The sequence below is a fragment of the Cervus elaphus genome, chromosome 8, assembly GCF_910594005.1.
Source record: "Cervus elaphus chromosome 8, mCerEla1.1, whole genome shotgun sequence".
Taxonomy (NCBI): domain Eukaryota; kingdom Metazoa; phylum Chordata; class Mammalia; order Artiodactyla; family Cervidae; genus Cervus; species Cervus elaphus.
The window spans coordinates 15,155,839-15,174,585 of record NC_057822.1 but is presented as its reverse complement, the minus strand read 5'-3'; the positions used below and the strand labels follow the sequence as shown (position 1 = coordinate 15,174,585).

The following is an 18,747-nucleotide window of genomic DNA, read 5'->3' as shown; positions in this document are numbered from 1 at the left end:
CACAATGTGGGAGACCTGGGTTCGATCCCTGGGTTGGAAAGATTCCCTGGAGAAAGGAAAGAGAAAATACTCCAGTATTCTGGCCTGGAGAATTCCATGGACTGTATAGTCCATGGGGTCGCAAAGAGTCAGAAACGACTGAGTGACTTTCACTTTCATCCACTTTTACTCCCCACCTCCAGGGCCTGGAAGAGAATCTTCTGGCAGCTGATCCTACTTGCACTTGGCGGCTTAGGGCTGCTCCGGTTCGGGCTTCCTGTACTCAGGTATAACCCCTTCCCCAGCCCTCGCGATGGGATCAGCAGGGGCAGGGTCCAAGTGGCCCTTTCCGAGTGCCCCCTTGAGGGATGGGGAGTGGCGGCTGTCACGGCTGCACAAGCGTCCTCAGGGGCTCTCCCTTCTTGTAAGAAGCAAAGAGAGAGGGCTCCTGAGCAGGCTGGCACACCCCTCACTGCTGCTCCCACCCCACAGGCATCTGGAAGTCCTCATCCCCATGGGTGTCTGCCCTCGGGCCAGAACGCCCCTGCTGAGGGACAACTTCACAGGTCCCCTGCACCCTTGGTAAGAAGCCGCCACCCCTCCCACTCTGAGAACACCCCACACCCTACCGAGCTCTGCCCCAGGGTCCCTGTCCTCCTCGCATCCCCAACCCCAGGAGGGCTAGGCACTCCACCCAGAGCGCCCCTCAGGTAGCACATCTCCCACTACTCTGCTGGATCTGGAATAGAGATTTCTAGGGGCAGGGCCTGGGTGGTCCCGAGGGCCCAGGACTGGCAGGGGGGTGGGGGGGAAGGGCGGCAGTGACCACTCACCAAGCAGGTGAATGGATGAACCTGTCTCTCGCTCCCTGCCCCGGCCAGGGCCCGGCCTGAAGTCCTGACCTGTACTTCCTGGGGGGCCCCCATTATTTGGGACGGCACCTTTGACCCAGACGTGGCCCAGCAAGAGGCTGTACGGCAGAACCTCACCGTAGGTCTGACTGTCTTTGCTGTAGGCAGGTAAGGCCTGGGAGGGAAATGGTGCCATCCTAGCAGGAAGGAGTGGGAGTGCATGTGATGTAGCGAGTGGGGCACCCCATTCTCCTGGGCCATAGGATGCCAAGGAGAAGCAGAGATAGCATCCCTTGTCCCAGACCCCCATGGCGAGGGCAGACCCCCATCCTCTTCCTTCCCCTCCTCCCTGGACACCAACGCCATGAAGTCCACCCAGCACAGGGAGCCAGGAGCTCGGAATCACAACCTAGAAGGAATCTGCCCAGGGTCTGGGGCGGATCCATCTGGAGGCCTTGGGTTTTCGGTGAGAACGTGGTCTTTTCAGGTGACAGGAGATGACAACAATTGGGTAAACAGAGGGGCCGGCCTGGCGGCAGAAGCGCCCATGGTCAGTGGCTCAGGTACAAGCACACAATAAGAAGTGGGGGGGTTGGCCAAGCAATTCTGATGGCAGAGGAGGGACTGGGGAGCTGAGGGCTTTTGCAAGGGAGTGAATCTGGGCTGGGTAAAGAGGGATGTGAAGAAAAGGAGATGCTGAGAATGGCAGTATCAGCAGACCAGAGGACTCTGAGGAAGGGCTGCTGGGGTTGGTATCACAGGACATGGGTTGGAAGGATGGGGGCCCCCAGAGTGGGACATGTGAAGGCTGTAACTCTGTGCGGGGGGGTGCCCAGACTGATGATGACCAAGTCGAGAGACAGGCCATGGGGGCAGCTGACTGAGTGAGGAGGGGACAGAATCGGGACAGGAGGCCAATCGAGGACATGAGGGGCCCCTAGGTGCGGAGAAGGAGCCCTGAGTGGTAGGTGGAGAAGAAATCTCAGGGCATTGACCTTTTCATCTCCCCATTAAGGACGGCAGGCTGTCCAAGCTGGTATTCACTTTCCAGTAGTGATGCAAAGTCCTGGCTAAGAGCAGCAATCAGATCCTACAATCTAAAGGCACAGAGAGGTAGAGTTTAAGGCAATTTAAGGAGAAGTTTCTAATAATGGAATGGGCTGCTTTGGGAAGGCAGTGAGAGCTTTGCATCCAGAAAAAGATATCCAAAAGACTGGGGAAGGAATTCTGTCATCAGATACCGCAGACAACTGCTCAAGGTTCCTCCAAATCTGTCCCCCACACTCTGGAAGGGAGAGAAAGGAGGGCCCTTGGAAGGCCACGGAGCAAACAGGACAAGGGCTGACCAGGGAGCCAGGTGGGCAGAACTGTGGCCTCTCTAGGACCTTGGTGCCCCCACTTCTGTTCTGGATGCTGAGTAAGAAGTTTCTCCATCAGCCTTCATAGCTCAGTTGGTAAAGAATCCGCCTGCAACGCAGGAGACCCTGGTTTAATTCCTGGGTCAGGAAAATCTGCTGGAGAAGGGATAGGCTACTCACTCCAGTATTCTTGGGTTTCCCTTGTGGCTCAGGTGGTAAAGAATCTGTCTGCAGTGCGGGAGACCTGGGTTCAATTCCTGGGTTGGGAAGATCCCCTGGAGAAGGGAAAGGCTATCCACTCCAGTATTCTGGCCTGGAGAATTCCATGGACTGTATAGCCCATGCGGTCGCAAGAGGTGGACACAACTGGAGGGATTTTCACTTTCACTTTCCACCAGCCTTAGGGACCCAAAGTCTCTGGGACCAGAAATTTCAGGGTCCTAAGTTCCAAGGTTCTATAAACCCAACGTAGGGCGCTGAGGCTTCTAAGGTCTCTAATTCCAGCTTCTCCCGGTTCCACCCAGAATAGAGTAAGTACAGGTAAGGATACAGGCTCTAATGCCAGGGTGGGTTCAAATCCTGGTTTCACACTTACCAACTGTGTGTACACTTGGACAAGTTAATAAAGCCCTTTGTGACTCAGTTTCCTCACCTGAGATGGAGATAATAATGGTGAAGATTAAATGAGATAATGCACATTACTTTAAAAACTGTCTGCCACATGATTAATGTTCCAAAATATAAGGCATTATTACTATTATTTTAGGACCCCAGGATTCCAAAGTATGTTTATAGGAAGTTACTAGTATTGCAAACATCCCAGTTACCTAGGTTTGTGGTTTGTCATCACAAACTTAGTGACAGAAAACAACTCATTATTACCATTGTTCACGGTCTTGTGGCTCAGGAATTCCGACAGGGCTCAGCTGCTGGGGCCCCTCCCTGCTCCCAAACGTGTAGGTCCCCACCGGGACAGTAGCCTGCGGAAAACTGGAGGGCGCTTTCCTCCGTGGCTAGCTCAGGCTTTCTCACTTCGTGGCAGCCTCAGAGTGCTTAAGCAAAGGGCCAGAGCTATAACGAGACAAAGGCTAACGGGCCAGTCCTCCCAAGGACCAGCACAGCATCCCTGCCTTGGGACTCAACGGACCTAGGCGGTCAGGAAGCGCCGCATTCAAGGGCAGGGACACAGAGCCCATGGGGTCAGGAATGGCGAACAATGGCAATGATTTTTAATTCGCCTCGGACGACTCTGGGGCTAAATAGTTCTGGAGTTCCGGGGCCTGGGGTGGCAGGGTCCCAGGAAGGACATGGGGAGAGCTGGTCAGCCCGACGACTCCGCGGACTCCGGAGGGCGCAGCGGCCTGGCTGACTCGGGCCGGCCCCGCCCCGCCCGGCAGGTACCTGGAGAAGTACCTGGAGCGCTTCCTGGAGACGGCCGAGCAGCACTTCATGGTGGGCCAGCGCGTGGTGTACTACGTGTTCACCGAGCGTCCGGCCGCGGTGCCCCGCGTGCGGCTGGGCCCCGGCCGCCGGCTGCGCGTCGAGCGCGTGGCGCGTGAGCGCCGCTGGCAGGACGTGTCCATGGCGCGCATGCGCGCGCTGCACGCGGCGCTGGCCGGCCGCTTGGGCCGCGAGGCGCGCTTCGTGCTCTGCATGGACGTGGACCAGCACTTCAGCGGCGCCTTCGGGCCCGAGGCGCTGGCCGAGTCGGTGGCGCAGCTGCACGCCTGGCACTACCGCTGGCCCCGGCGGCTGCTGCCCTTCGAGCGCGATGCGCGCTCGGCCGCCGCGCTGGGCCCCGGCGAGGGCGACTTCTACTACCACGCGGCCGTGTTCGGGGGCAGCGTGGCAGCGCTGCGGCGGCTCACGGCGCACTGCGCGCGGGGCCTGCGGCGGGACCGCGCGAGGGGCCTGGAGGCGCGCTGGCACGACGAGAGCCACCTCAACAAGTTCTTCTGGCTGCACAAGCCCGCCAAACTGCTATCGCCAGAGTTCTGCTGGAGCCCCAACATAGGCCGCCGGGCCGAGATCCGCCGGCCGCGTCTGCTCTGGGCGCCCAAGGAGTATGCCTTGCTGCGTGGCTAGCGGTGCCCTGGGCCCCGGAGGTCCCAGACGCCGGTGGGGCCCCTTCTGGAAGTGGCATGGCGCTGGAGGGGCCGGAAAGACTGCATGAAAACCTGCCTGGCTGCGGGGATGGGGGGCGAGGGGCTGGAGTAGGCCCGGCCTTGGGGGAGCGCCTCACCAAGGCGGTTGGTCCCAGGCACCACCAGCTGCCTGGAAACCTTTCACTTCTGACCTTACTGAGTTCAGCGGAGGCCCCACCCCCGAAGAGATGTTTTAGCCCCTTCCTCATACCCCCCACTTAAAAAAAAAAAAAAAAGGTGGGACTGAAGCCCAAAAAAGGAACGTAACTGTCTAAGGACCCAGAGCATCTGTGAGTCAGTCAGTGAGGTCAGCAGCTGGAGAGCCAGGACGGGCCCGCAGGCCAAATAGAGCTGCCGCTGGGCTGGAGCCCCAGATGCAGAAACACAGTGCATCCGGTTCACCTCCCTCGCCCTCGGCATGGTTTGTACATATTTAAGCAATACGATAATAAAATACATTATTCCACAGTGTCCTTGTGGCCCTTTCTCCTGGAGAATCCAAATTCATAAAAATAACATTTCCTCGCCATGGGACCCCAACGGCTGTTCAGCCACAGTGTCTGGGAGATAAATTTCCTTTTGCGTGGCTGCTGTCCAGACTCTTCATCCTCAATAGAGAAAGACGCAGGTTCCAAATGGGAGCATGAAGTCATCAGGCCCTCCAGGAAAGGTGGTTCCCTCCGGGAAATAGCTGCAGAGCTGGGGAAGTTATCTGCTGGAAGTCCCGGAGATATTGTCTTAACAGCTGAAAACTAGAGGCCCGGAGAGGGTGGGATTTCCCTCCCGGTCTCCTGAACCGTTTCTGTAGTGTTCTCTTAGACCTTCAATTTTTAACAGCCTCCACTGTTTTCAGGTGGGACAACAGTTCAGTAAGCCAACTCTGATGGCTTCGACACACTAACCATTTTTTCAAACCATTTTTAGGAACATTTTATCAACACAGATGATGCTTTCCCCTCTCCAAAGCAGTTCCTAGGTCCCAGTGTCTCCTGCCTAAGCTAGATTAGCAGAACCCAGGAGGCCTTCTAGACTCTGGATTAGAGCTAAGAACAGGCCAGGTATGCCCGAGAACAGGTTATTACTTGGCTATAAGCTGACATCCCTTCCTCTGGTGGGAGACTGTCCACCTTACCCCGCAGCATTCACTAAAAGCCACACAGACCAACTCTTCGGCCAGCAAAGACCTGAGGTTGGGCCAGCAAGATCTGGTTAGGAATCAACTCCTCTTCTGACTCTGTGCATGGCTGTGGACTAGTTCCTTAACCTTTGTTGAGTCTGTTTTCTCATATGTAAAGTGGGGGTGCCAGTCACCCTCCCTACAGGTGTTGTGATGCCCAAAAAAATAATTTGCCTTCTCCCTCTCCCTGCCTGCCGCTTCTCCAGCAAGTTCATGGAGTGCAGAGGAGTCAGCAGACAACCATTTCCTGTTTTAAAGAGGAAGTGATGGCAGGAGTCAGGGGTTTTCTGGAGCTGGGCTGGAGCAGCCTCCTGCGGTGGGTTGAGACCTTCCTGAGGAGGGGGAGGGGTCAAGGAAGCTGCAGGGGAACAGAGTGGATGATCACTTGGGAACAGGTCGTCCTTTGTCCCAGAGGCCCACCATGGGGGTGAGGCTGTAGAGGCAGGAATAAGCTCCTTCTGCAGCTCCTTCATCAGTATCCCTGTCAATCAACACTATCCTCAGCACCCATCCTGTGACCCTCAAGGACCCAATAAGCTCCTGAGAGCTTCTAGGTGAGCCAGTGAAAATCAGACTCCCAGTCCCCCTAGTGTCACTGCTACATGCAAAATCTTCACCTGTCCAGCCATCCCTAGTGCCATGCCAGCTCAGATGTCATCCCCCCAAATTCCCAAACATCATCAGCCCTCTAATCAGAGTTCACTGATCATAAAGGACATAGATTCATCAAGGCTACATCAAATAATAACAACAATTACATTTATTGGGTGCTTACTGTGTGCCAGGCACAGTTCTAAGCCTTAGATATCTATTGATTCATTCAATCCTCATATCCATCCTATAAATTGATTACTATTATTTTCCTCATATTACCCATGAGAAAATCGGGCACAGAGAGGTTAACTAACTTACCTGCTGCTACACCATTAGCAACATATAAATACTGAATAAATTCACTGATGTGAGAGCAAGCAGGAAATTAGAGCTAGCCAAAAGATGGAGACAAAGTCGGGGGCTGAGATTGCCACTGGCCCTCGGTCTCTTCTGTCCGTCTCTGCTTCTCTCTGCCTCCTTTGTCCTCCTGCTTGTCTCGGGCACAATACAGCGCACCCCAACCCCACCCCGCCCCTGCCCACACAGGACTTTCCATATCAGGTGCCCACCATCTCCTAACTTGTCCCTAACTCACCGAATGGAGATTTCTGATTGGAGAGTCAGCCAGTGGTGTGCTGGTCAACGTTGAGCAAATGACTCTTGGAGGAAAACGAAAGGACAACCCGAATGAGGATTTACTGGCTTACGTAACAAGACAGTGCTGGGGTTGGGCCAGCTTCAGGGCTCCGTGACGTGTCTCCGGCTCTCCTCTGGGCTTTGTTGGGAGTCAGCTTCTTCCTGGGACTCCTGCAGCAGCAGCTCGTTTCACAGCCTCCAGCTATCCCAGTGGACCAAGAAGGCCCCTTCACACACAGCTTCCCCATGGGGGGGGGCGGTGGTCAATGTTTTGATTGCCTAGGAGGGAAATGCAGGAATTCCCCCAGAGCTTAGCAAGGCTGGCCCTGGGAGACCGAAAGTGACTCAACCATGAGTCACCACCAGGGACTGCACTCCTCTGAGCCCTCCTGGTTCTGGGCTGCAAGTGATGGACACGAGAAAGGCCATTTCCCTTCCTTCCCGATTTGGGGAGGGGGGCCGCGGGGGAGGGGAGAGGAGCCTGGAAAGGTGCCCCCCGGCCCCCCCTCGCACAGAGCACGCCACACACCGCTGCCACCCGGCTGCAGGTACAGTTTATTCTTCACAACAGAGAAATACAGAGAGCAGAGGGTTTGGGATTCCTTTGTTTCTTGCCCCCTTTAGGGTCTTCCCCCACATTTGACCTTTTTCTCCTCCCCACCCCTTTTCTTAAATAGAACGCAAACTTTGTTCCTGAAGCGCAGTGGGGGGAGCACCTGCCCTCACCTCCCTGCCACCACGATGCAGACTGAGAAGCCAACAGACTGTTTTCTCTTTTTTAATAAGGTAACTAGTTCTAAATACGGTGGCCTGGAGGTCCCATAGAAAAAAAGCAAAGGGTGTTAACAGTATGTATAACAGCGTATTTACAGGGTAGTAACATGCGGACGAAAAGCTACAATACTGAGTATCAGACGACGCAAGTCAAACAAAGGGGTGGGGGCGGGGCGGAGAACCCCGTGGGAAAAGAAACCCCGGGAGACGTTAAACTGGTAAATCAATGGCGAGTTAAGGCTTAAAAAGTGTATAAAAATAACACAGTTAATATTCAAAACGGAACTCCAGATACAGAATATATAGATGAGTTTCTGTCTAGTTTTCTTTTTTTTCCCCAGGGGATGTAGAGGGGGCTTCTCCGGGCTCTGTACATAGTTCCTATATACACGGACACGCATGGCTTTCAGATTGGGGTGTGTCTGTGGGGGCTGAGGGCAGGGTCTGCTCCTGGGACCCTCCTCCCCGAGGATCCCTTCCCTGCCGAGGGGCCTAGGGCCTGGGCTGGGGATCCCCCTCAATGGCAGGGAAGACAAGTAATCCCTCCTTGGGCACTGCCCTAACCGGAGGAAATTCTGCAGAGCGGAGGGGGTCCTTGCCCCAGGCCCACTCCCTCCCCCGCTGCCCACAGTCTGGGATGGTGGGAGAGGTAGCCGATAGGTTTCCTGGCCAGCACTGAGGTAGACTGGGGTGGTCTTCAGGGCAGTGGGGGCACCGGGTCTTACCCAGCCCGCCCCCACCCCATTTCCCTGGGCCTGCGCCCAGCCCAGCCAACCCTGCGCCCTTTGGTCCTGCGGACCTCCCGGCCCCTCTCCATCTGTCTCCTGAAGCCTGGGCAGCGCTGGTAGCTGCCACGTCCCACTGCTCAGTGATGCCCAGGGCACAGCTCTGGAGGCTCCAGCTGGGGGGCGGGGGGGGGGCGGGGCGGTGAGCGGCTCATTCCAGCTGCCTCCTGCCCCTCCCACCGGGGAGCCCCCTCTGCGGTCCAGACTCCCAGGCCTGCGCCTTCCCCTCAAGACCCGAGGCTGCGGCAAGAGAAGGTCCCACGCTGCCCTCTGGGTCTCTGTGTCCATCTGTCCGGTTCTTTTCATTTCTCGGTCTTAGCAGCACCAACTTCTTGGCCAATAAATATCTTTTTTTTGTTATTTTCCAAAACAAACTTAAAAAACAAAACAAAAAAACAGTGAAGCAAGTGAAGGATGGGGGAAGAAAAGGAAAACCCAGCGGAGAGGTTCAAAGTGCTCTGAGATCGTCTTTGGATGCCACCAAAACAGTCCAGAATCTTGCAGTTGGCCTGGCCGCCCCCGGAGCTGGACCGGGCAGGGCTTCTGCGGCCCAGGCTTTCTGGAAGGTCAGGAAGGTCATGAGAGAGCTCGGCTGTTCCTGGAGGGCCCCTGGAGGGAGTCGGGCCGGTGCTGCCTGGGTCTGTGTCTGCCAGTGGGCAGGGCGGGGCGCCTCGGGTCGGCTCAGATGAGGGAAATTCGCACCGGGATGCTGGGGGACTCCGTCCTCTGGGGCGAGTGATGGCTCACCAGGTGCTCCACCACCGTGTGTTTGGACATGTGCTTCATCAGGTAGGTCTCCTGCGGGCAGGGGGCAAGATGCAGAGCTTAGAGCCAGCTGCCGGCAAGGGCGCAGGGGGAGCTGCAGTTCCCATAAGCGGCCACTGGAGGGCTCCTGGGTAGATGAGCCGGCTAGAGGTGGACAGCCACAGCTTTGGGGGGGGGGGGGGGGGGGCGGGGGGCCAGATGGGCATCGGTATTGGTTGGAGGGATACTGCATTTCTGCCAGTGGTGGGGGCTGGCTCATTTACCAGAGTCGGAGCCCGCTGTGTGCTGACTAGAGAGCAGGCAGGCATCAGGCTCGTCCCTCAGCAGTGGCCACCTGGAACTCTCTAGGACCAGGCCATTAACCAACTGGCTACAGTGGAGTCCTGTCCAATGGAGCACACCTGCCCCCATCTGGCTGGTGCTCCCAGTGAGGGTGGAGCAGTAGGCCTCGGGTGACCCTGGCTCTGCCATTCCTCAGCAGTGGAACATTGGACCAGTCATCTCACCTCTCCAAGCCTCAGTTTCCTCCTCTGCAGGCAGGGATGGGGAAGGAAGGACTTCACAGGGAAGCTGTGGTGATGAGGGTAAAGCTCTTAGCAAGCAGTAGGGCTGAGGGGAACCACTGCTTCCCTAGTCTCTATATTTCATTCTAGGTGGTGATGGGAGCCCAGCAGAAGCATCCCCAAGCTCTACCCTCCCTTGGGAAGAATTGGGGCCTGATCTGACTGGTGGCTTTAGACGCATAAACTGGGCATGCTCAGTTCATCCTTTGAGCACTGCCCCAGCCTCGGCTGAGTCTGACCTGAGGCACCCAAGACTGGGTGGGTGAGGTGACCCAAGGCTCACCTGCAGACCCACAGACCCTCACACTAAGCTGCCAAGTGGTGCTCTGGTTTCCATCTGCCACTTCTTGGCTTCCTACCTCAGTTTGCTCAACATTGGGCAGAGGGAGCCCTCAAATGTGGTGACAAAGTACTATAAACACCACCAAAGGGAAGCAATCAGCAAAATCCACACAAGGAGGCTATTCTTCAATGAGTAAGTTGCAAAGAAAAGGCAGTGGGATCGGGGTGGGGGCAAGGAAGAATAGTTTAAAAGCTATACTGACCCAGTACAATGTAAGAATTTTATTTGGATCTTGATTAAAAAATACAATTTATAAATAAATAAAATTATAAATTATGCCATCCATGAGACAAATGAAAATGTGAATACCAACTGGGTATTTGATGATATTAAGGAATGTGGTCCACTGGTGAAGGGAATGGCAAACCACTTCAGTATTCCTGCCTTGAGAACCCCATGAACAGTATGAAAAGGCAAAATGTGATCGGGAAGGGGAACACATGCAAATCCATGGCTGATTCATGTCAATGTATGGCAAAAACCACTACAATATTGTAAAGTAATTAGCCTCCAACTAACAAAAATAAATGAAAAAAAAAGAAAAGGCAAAATGATTGGATACTGAAAGAGGAACTCCCCAGGTCGGTAAGTGCCCAATATGTTACTGGAGATCAGTGGAAAAATAACTCCAGAAAGAATGAAGGGATGGAGCCAAAGCAAAAACAATACCCAGTTGTGGATGTTACTGTTGATAGAAGCAAGGTCCAATGCTGTAAAGAGCAATATTGCATAGGAACCTGGAATGTTAGGTCCATGAGTCAAGGCAAATTGGAGTGGTCAAACAGGAAATGGCAAGAGTGAATGTCGACATTCTAGCAATCAGCGAACTAAAATGGACTGGAATGGGTGAATTTAACTCAGATGACCATTTTATCTACTACGGTGGGCAGGAATCCCTTAGAAGAAATGGAGTAGCCATCATGGTCAACAAAAGAGTCTGAAATGCAGTACTTGGATGCAATCTCAAAAATGACAGAATGATCTCTGTTTGTTTCCAAGGCAAACCATTCAATATCACGGTAATCCAAGCCTATGCCCCAACCAGTAACGCTGAAGAAGCTGAAGTTGAACGGTTCTATGAAGACCTACAAGACCTTTTAGAACTAACACCCAAAAAAGATGTCCTTTTCATTATAGGGGACTGGAATGCAAAAGTAGGAAGTCAAGAAACACCTGGAGTAACAGGCAAATTTGGCCTTGGAGTACAGAATAAAGCAGGGCAAAGGCTAATAGAGTTCTGCCAAGAGAATGCACTGGTCGTGGCAAACACCCTCTTCCAACAACACAAGAGAAGACTCTACACATGGACATCACCAGATGGTCAACACCAAAATCAGATTGATTATATTCTTTGCAGCCAAAGATGGAGAAGCTCTATATAGTCAGCAAAAACAAGATAGGGAGCTGACTGCGGCTCAGATCATGAACTCCTTATTGCCAAATTCAGACTTAAGTTGAAGAAAGTAGGGAAAACCACTAGACCATTCAGGTATGACCTAAATCAAATCCCTTATGACTATACAGTGGAAGTGAGAAATAGATTTAAGGGACTAGATCTGATAGAGTGCCTGATGAACTATGGACGGAGGTTCATGACATTGTACAGGAGACAGGGATCAAGATCATCCCCATGGAAAAGAAATGCAAAAAGGCAAAATGGTTGTCTGAGGAGGCCTTACTAATAGCTGTGAAAAGAAAAGAAGCGAAAAGCAAAGGAGAAAAGCAAAGATATTCCCATCTGAATGCAGAGTTCCAAAGAACAGCAAGGAGAGATAAGCCTTCCTCAGCGATCAGAGGAAAACAACAGAATGGGAAAGACTAGAGATCTCTCCAAGAAAATTAGAGATACCAAGGGAACATTTCATGCAAAGATGGGCACCATGAAGGACAGAAATGGTAGGGACCTAACAGAAGCAGAAGATATTAAGAAGAGGTGGCAAGAATATACAGAAGAACTATACAAAAAAGATCTTCACGACCCAGATAATCACGATGGTGTGATCACTCACCTAGAGCCAGACATCCTGGAATGTGAAGTCAAGTGGGCCTTAGAAAGCATCACTACAAACAAAGCTAGTGGAGGTGATGGAATTCCAGTTGAACTATTTCAAATCCTGAAAGATGATGTGTGAAAGTGCTGTACTCAATATGCCAGCAAATTTGGAAAACTTAGCAGTGGCCACAGGACTGGAGAAGGTCAGTATTCATTCCAATCCCAAAGAAAAGTAATGCTAAAGAATGCTCAAACTACTGCACGATTGCACTCATCTCACACGCTAGCAAAGTAATGCTCAAAATTCTCCAAGCCAGGCTTCAACAGTACGTGAACCGTGAACTTCCAGATGTTCAAGCTGGTTTTAGAAAAGGCAGAGGAACCAGAGATCAAATTGCCAACATCTGCTGGATCATCGAAAAAGCAAGAGAGTTCCAGAAAAACATCTATTTCTGCTTTATTGACTATGTGAAAGCCTTTGACTGTGTGGATCACAATAAACTGTGGAAAATTCTTAAAGAGATGGGAATACCAGACCACCTGACCTGCCTCCTGAAAAATCTGTATGCAGGTCAGGAAGCAACAGTTAGAACTGAACATGGAACAACAGACTGGTTCCAAATAGGAAAAGGAGTACGTCAAGGCTGTATATTGTCACCCTGCTTATTTAATTTATATGCAGAGTACATCATGAGAAACGCTGGGCTGGAAGAAGCACAAGCTGGAATCAAGATTGCCGGGAGAAATATCAATAACCTCAGATATGCAGATGACACTACCCTTATGGCAGAAAGTGAATATGAACTAAAAAGTCTCTTGATAATAGTGAAAGAGGAGAGTGAAAAAGTTGGCTTAAAGCTCAACATTCAGAAAACTAAGATCATGGCATCTGGTCCCATCACTACATGGGAAACAGACGGGCAAACAGTAGAAAGAGTGTCAGACTTTACTTTTTGGGCTCCAAAATCACTGCAGATGGTGATTGCAGCCATGAAATTGGAAGACGCTTACTCCTTGGAAGGAAGGTTATGACCAACCTAGATAACATATTAAAAAGCAGAGACATTACTTTGCCAACAAAGGTCCGTCTAGTCAAGGCTATGGTTTTTCCAGTGGTCATGTATGGATGTGAGAGTTGGACTGTGAAGAAAGCTGAGCACAGAAGAATTGAGGCTTTTGAACTGTGGTGTTGGAGAAGACTCCTGAGAGTCCCTTGGACTGCAAGGAGATCCAACCAGTCCATCCTAAAGGAGATCAGTCCTGGGTGTTCAATGGAAGGACTGATGCTGAAGCTGAAACTCCAATACTTTGGCCACTGCATGCGAAGAGTTGACTCACTGGAAAAGACCCTGATGCTGGGAGGGATTGGGGGCAGGAGAAGGGGATGACAGAGGATGAGATGGCTGGATGGCATCACCGACTCGATGGACATGAGTTTGAGTAAACTCCGGGAGTTGGTGATGGACAGGGAGGCCTGGCGTGCTGTGATTCATGGGGTCGCAGAGAGTCGGACATGACTGAGCGACTGAACTAACTAACTAAGGACTATGGTGAATCATTTTAAGCTATTATAAAGGTATTGTGGATAAGTTTAAAAAAAAAGAGTATGTTTAAAGACACAAAGTGAAAATTTTCAGATGGAACAATATGATGTCAGTTTTATTTCAAAAAACAGAGAGATGGATGCAGGACTGGTTGATGCCAGGTTCTGGGGGCTGATGGGAACATGCATGCATGCTCAATTGTGTCCGACTCTTTTCAACCCCATAGACTGTAGTCCTCCAGGTTCCTCTGTCTATGGGATTTTCCAGGCAAGAATACCGGAGTGGATTGCCATTTTCTCCTCCAGAGGATCTTCCCCACTTAGGGATCGAACCCACATCTCCTGTATCTCCTGCATTGGCAGGCTTCTTTACCACTGAGCCACCTGGGAAGCCCCGATGGAAACAGGAGGGCTCACTATTTGCAAATGTTCCTTTTAGGTATTATAGTAGTTTAAAAGTCAACCCACTAAAATGTTTTTTCAGAAAAGGTAATTATTCTTGTTCTGTGGAGTCCAGTCAGGCCCAGTTCAGGGTGGGGCCTCAGGCCAGGTGAGATCTGACATCCCCTTTCTCCCAGAGTTCAGATCCCCCCTAAGAACCACGGCTCTGAAGGCTGGTGACTCCTCTTAAGGTGCGATCCATGTGCCCCCTCCAGCCAAAGTGAACTTTCAAAATAACCCTTCTGGACAGTCTTCTCCCCATGGGTCCCCGCTCTACCTGGGAAAACATGCAAACTTCCTAACAGGGCCCCACAGCCTCGTGTGACCTAATTATTTTTCGGTTTCTGGAACACACTGCGTTGGTTCCACCTAGGGTGTTTGCATTCACTGTCCCCCTGCGTGGAAAGTTCCTCCCCTCCTCTTCTCCTCACCTGGCCAATTATCCTCCACGCCGCCTTCTAAATGTGACTTCCTTACACACCTACCCCAAACCATCTCCCTTCCCCAACTCCATTTTATCCTCCCTGCAGCTGTGTTTCAAAACCATATGTTTCTTTTTTGCCTTTAAAGCTGAGGTTCTCAATCAGAGGCAATTTCTCCCCCAAAGGACATTTGGCAAAGTCTAGAGGCATTTTCCAAGAGCGGCTGCTAAGGGGAATGTGGCCAAGGATGTTGCTAAACATCCTATAATGCTCAGGACAGCACCCCCCCAGCAAAAATGTCAACATGGGCCGAGGTTGAGAAAGCCTGCTGGAGAGCAGTTACCGTCATCTGTCACTACATATTCACTTGTGTGGTTACTTGTTTAATGTCTGTCTCCAGCAGCAGACTCTTAACCTGCCTGTGGGCAAAGAATATGTCTGTCTGATTCATCCTGATTCCCAAGTGCCTGGCACAAGTGTTCAGTAAACACTGGGTAAATAAATAACTGTGTTAGCTGAGGTCTATCAGGCGCTGACTCTGCCAGTCAACAGTCCTATGATTTAAGAACTACTAGCTACTCCATTTTACAGATGAGGAAACTGAGGCTTGGGGACCCCTGGGTACATGTGGGGGTCTGTTAACCAGAATATCTGGTTAGGCCGAAGGACACACCTGAGTGACTCACCTGGACTCCCTCTCCTGGGTCTGAAAGTCCCTTGTTTAGGGAAATTTCCACCCGAGGACAGGGGATTGGCACCTTTCTGTCGCTGTTTGGACCTTTCCCGGGAGACGAGAGTGACTCTGGGCCAGGTCACTATGCCCCCTTGTGGCCATTACAGGGATTGCAGCTTCCCCAGTGGGGAAAAGGCCCACTTCTTCCCTGGCTCTGGGAAGCAGGGTGACAGGCCCCTCTCCACCACTGCCTGGAGGAAACTGCACCTGTGGCACCCAGGCTAAAGGCTGCCTGAGGGGAACTTAGCCTGAGGCAGCCAAAAACAGAACGGGGAAGTGGACGGCCCAGCTCTGCCATTCACTGTGATCCTACCCTCTTTCCAGGGCCTCAGTTTCCTCATCTGGAAAATGGGAGCGTCAGGACAGGTCTGAGGGGGCTGGGGTGAGGGAGAGGCTCCCGGAGGCCCGGCACTCACCGAGGTGTAGGCCCGCCCACACATGCTGCAGCAGTAGGCCTTGGCGTGCTTGATGGCGTGGGCCGAGAGGTGGATCTGCAGGGAGGCGGAGTCCGAGTAGGCCCGGTAGCAGTTGGGACACTTGTAGGGCTTGTCCTTGTTGTGCTGGCGCTGGTGAGACTGTGGGGAGCACAGCGGGGGTCAGGAGGCAGCTGGGCTCCCCTGGAAGGGATGGAGGGAGCCTTGCACCTAGCAGGCGGAGCGGGCAGGCAGGCACTCACCTGGAGGTTGGAGAGCTGAGTGAAAGCCTTTTCGCAGCCAGGATGTGGGCACTTGTAGGGTCTGTCGCCTGTGTGGATTCTGCAATGGGGAGTCCAGTGAGGTGGAGTCCCTGGCAGGTCCCCCAGGCCAGCTCCAGCCCCCAAGCCCTTGGCTAGCCTGTCCCACACCTCTGGCCCCCAAGCCTCCCAGGCTCCCTGCTCCACACACTTTCCCCCCTCCACCCCGAGTGAGCCCCAGGCAAGAGCTGGGACTTCAAAGGCCAGCCCTGTCCTTTCTTCTCCAGCCTCCCACTGCCGGTCTGTGACCAGCGCCTCCAGGCTCCTCACAGGGCCCCACTAAACCCAGCCCTCCACCAGCACCCACTCAGGCCTCGCAATCATCACAGTGGGCTTACTTTGACTGCATTCTACCCCTCTTCTAAAAAAATCACCTGCAGACCAACCCACTGAAAAGCACAGATTCACGGCTTTGCCAGGACCTTTCCTGCCCGCCTGCCTCTCTCAGGAGACAACTCCCCAATTGGCCCCCAGTTTCCATGTCCTGCCCCCTCAAAGATGTGGCTATCTGGTCACCCCAGCTAGAGGTCAGCCCCTCTGTGTCCTTCCTATGAGCCCCTTTTTGTTCTCATCCTGGCTCCACCATTTACTAGCCGGGTGACCTTGGTCAAATCACTGTGCCTCGGTTTCCTCATCTGCAAAATGGCTATAAAAACACAGTCCCTACCTCACTGGGCTTTGTGAAGATTACATTAGATGATATGCAAAGGGGCTTAGCCAAATATCAGTACGAAGTCAGTACTCCATCACCACATACCATTATTATTATTATTCATTTAATAATTACTGTGTCAGGCACCTGGGTGCCAGGCACCACTCTGGGTGCCTGGAACATATATGTGAACAAAACAGACAAAACTCACTGCCTCATGGAAACAAACAACAAGCGCGAAGTAAGTAAAGCGTGTGTAGAAGGTAATAAGTGCTCGGAGAAGAAAGCGGATGAGAGGGGTCATGTCAGGGGTGCAATCTTTTTTTTTTAATTTATTTTTTATTAATTGGAGGCTAATTACTTCACAACATTTCAGTGGGTTTTGTCATACATTGATGTGAATCAGCCATAGAGTTACACGCATTCCCCATCCTGATCCCCACTCCCACCTCCCTCTCCACCCGATTCCTCTGGGTCTTCCCAGTGCACCAGGCCCGAGCACTTGTCTCATGCATCCCACCTGGGCTGGTGATCTGTTTCACCATAGATAATATACATGCTGTTCTTTCAAAACATCCCACCCTCACCTTCTCCCACAGAGTTCAAAAGTCTGTTCTGTACTTCTGTGTCTCTTTTTCTGTTTTGCATATAGGGTTATCGTTACCATCTTTCTAAATTCCATATATATGTGTTAGTATGCTGTAATGTTCTTTATCTTTCTGGCTTACTTCACTCTGTATAATGGGCTCCAGTTTCATCCATCTCATTAGAACTGATTCAAATGAATTCTTTTTAACGGCTGAGTAATATTCCATGGTGTATATGTACCACAGCTTCCTTATCCATTCATCTGCTGATGGGCATCTAGGTTGCTTCCATGTCCTGGCTATTATAAACAGTGCTGCGATGAACATTGGGGTGCACGTGTCTCTTTCAGATCTGGTTTCCTCAGTGTGTATGCCCAGAAGTGGGATTGCTGGGTCATATGGCAGTTCTATTTCCAGTTTTTAAAAAAAAATATGGAACACTTCACGAATTTGCGTGTCATCCTTGTGCAGGGGCCATGCTAATCTTTTCTGTATCGTTCCAATTTTAGTATATGTGCTGCCGAAGCGAGCACAGGGGGGTGCAATCTTAATTAGGGTAATGGGGGTCCTCACTGAGAAGGAGACTTGGGAGCAGTGACTTCAAGGCTGATGGCTGAGCTTTCTGATGGCTGTTGCCGCCTGCACTTGCCTAGCAGCCAGGTGAGAATGGAAGGGGACTGGGATCCAGTACAAAACCGGGGCTCAGGAGCGCAGCACACACACAGGGACGGGAGGCCCTCCCTGATCTCATAGGCTTGTCCTCAGTCACCTGCTCTGGCAAATCCTGTGCCAAGCAGGCGGGCAACGAAATGCAGGCTAGACATGGACCTCTTTTGCCTAAGTTGCCAACAAGCATTAGATGGGAGCGGGAAATCCAGCTCTGACCACGTGGTCCAGCTCCTTCCCGAAAGCCCCCTGGGTTTGCTCTGCCCATCAACAGATTCATCAAACAACTAAGGTCCCTCTGGCCAGGCCCTGTGCTGGCCAGGCTGGACTAAAGAACACTCGCTGCCATCAGTGAGCCCATGGCCTTGACTGCCCACTATGAACACGGACAGTCCGGATTCCCTAGAGTGCCATCAAGGCCCTTCACCTGCGGTCGGCCTCACCTCTCTGCTCCTGCACCCTGCGTGCCGGCAGGAGGACCATTTCTCATCTGCAACCATGTCTGACGGATGCTTCTGCTCACCACCCCTGTGCCCTGGCTGCATCCTCAGCGTGCGGCCGCCCTCCTGTCTTCTCTACTAGACGGGGAGCCCCAAGGGCAGGGACAGCGCTTCTCAGGCTGCGTGGAGACAGGCCAGGTGGAGCTGGGCCGCAGTTCTGAGGACCTCTATTCTACCTGCACTTTTAGGGGCGTCACATGTTTGGGGACATCATCCCAGGATGCTGCACCCCGTCTCTACAATGGGAGCACCTTAACGGTCACCTGGACCAGTTGCGCCTGCTGCCAGAAACCTTCCATTTCATCCTATCCTTGTTCCCCCCCAGGGCTGTGGAAATGGTCAGCTAGGGGTCAGGTGGCAGAGGGGACCAAGGCACCCCAGGATGTGTATTGATTTTAAACCCCACAATGCCCACCCCAAAGTCCTTGCCTCCCACTGCTGCCCAGGTCATGCCTCTTCCCCGCCCCAAGGCTCCAGCCCTGCCGCCCCACCCTCCAATCCCACCCTG

At 52.6% G+C, this 18,747-nt stretch overlaps 2 protein-coding genes and 1 non-coding gene across 5 annotated transcripts in view; 1 reads left to right on the top strand and 2 right to left on the bottom strand.

Annotated features, from left to right (window-relative positions):
* Positions 1-67: 67 nt before the first annotated feature.
* On the top strand, positions 68-4,589 carry A3GALT2 (alpha 1,3-galactosyltransferase 2). Its single transcript, XM_043909667.1, has 4 exons — positions 68-266; positions 472-561; positions 861-998; positions 3,586-4,589. The coding sequence occupies exons 1-4, from the start codon at positions 97-99 to the stop codon at positions 4,271-4,273; spliced, it is 1,086 nt and encodes a 361-aa protein (XP_043765602.1). The 5' UTR covers positions 68-96; the 3' UTR covers positions 4,274-4,589.
* A 2,688-nt stretch (positions 4,590-7,277) lies between these two features.
* ZNF362 (zinc finger protein 362) overlaps positions 7,278-18,747 on the bottom strand; it is a 44,389-nt gene continuing 32,919 nt past the window's right edge. For 2 of the 3 annotated variants that reach the window (XM_043909664.1, XM_043909665.1), the window contains exons 7-9: positions 15,778-15,856; positions 15,518-15,676; positions 7,278-9,096 (exon numbers count right to left, since the gene is read on the bottom strand). In XM_043909664.1, coding sequence (XP_043765599.1) covers positions 8,980-9,096; positions 15,518-15,676; positions 15,778-15,856 — 355 coding nt within the window. In that variant the 3' untranslated portion in view covers positions 7,278-8,979. Of the gene's footprint in view, positions 9,097-9,522; positions 9,634-15,517; positions 15,677-15,777; positions 15,857-18,747 lie in introns of those variants that run through there. The other variant, XM_043909666.1, reaches the window with a different exon arrangement.
* On the bottom strand, positions 17,500-17,606 carry LOC122699042. The gene has a single exon (XR_006342529.1). It is a non-coding gene; the product is annotated as a U6 spliceosomal RNA (small nuclear RNA).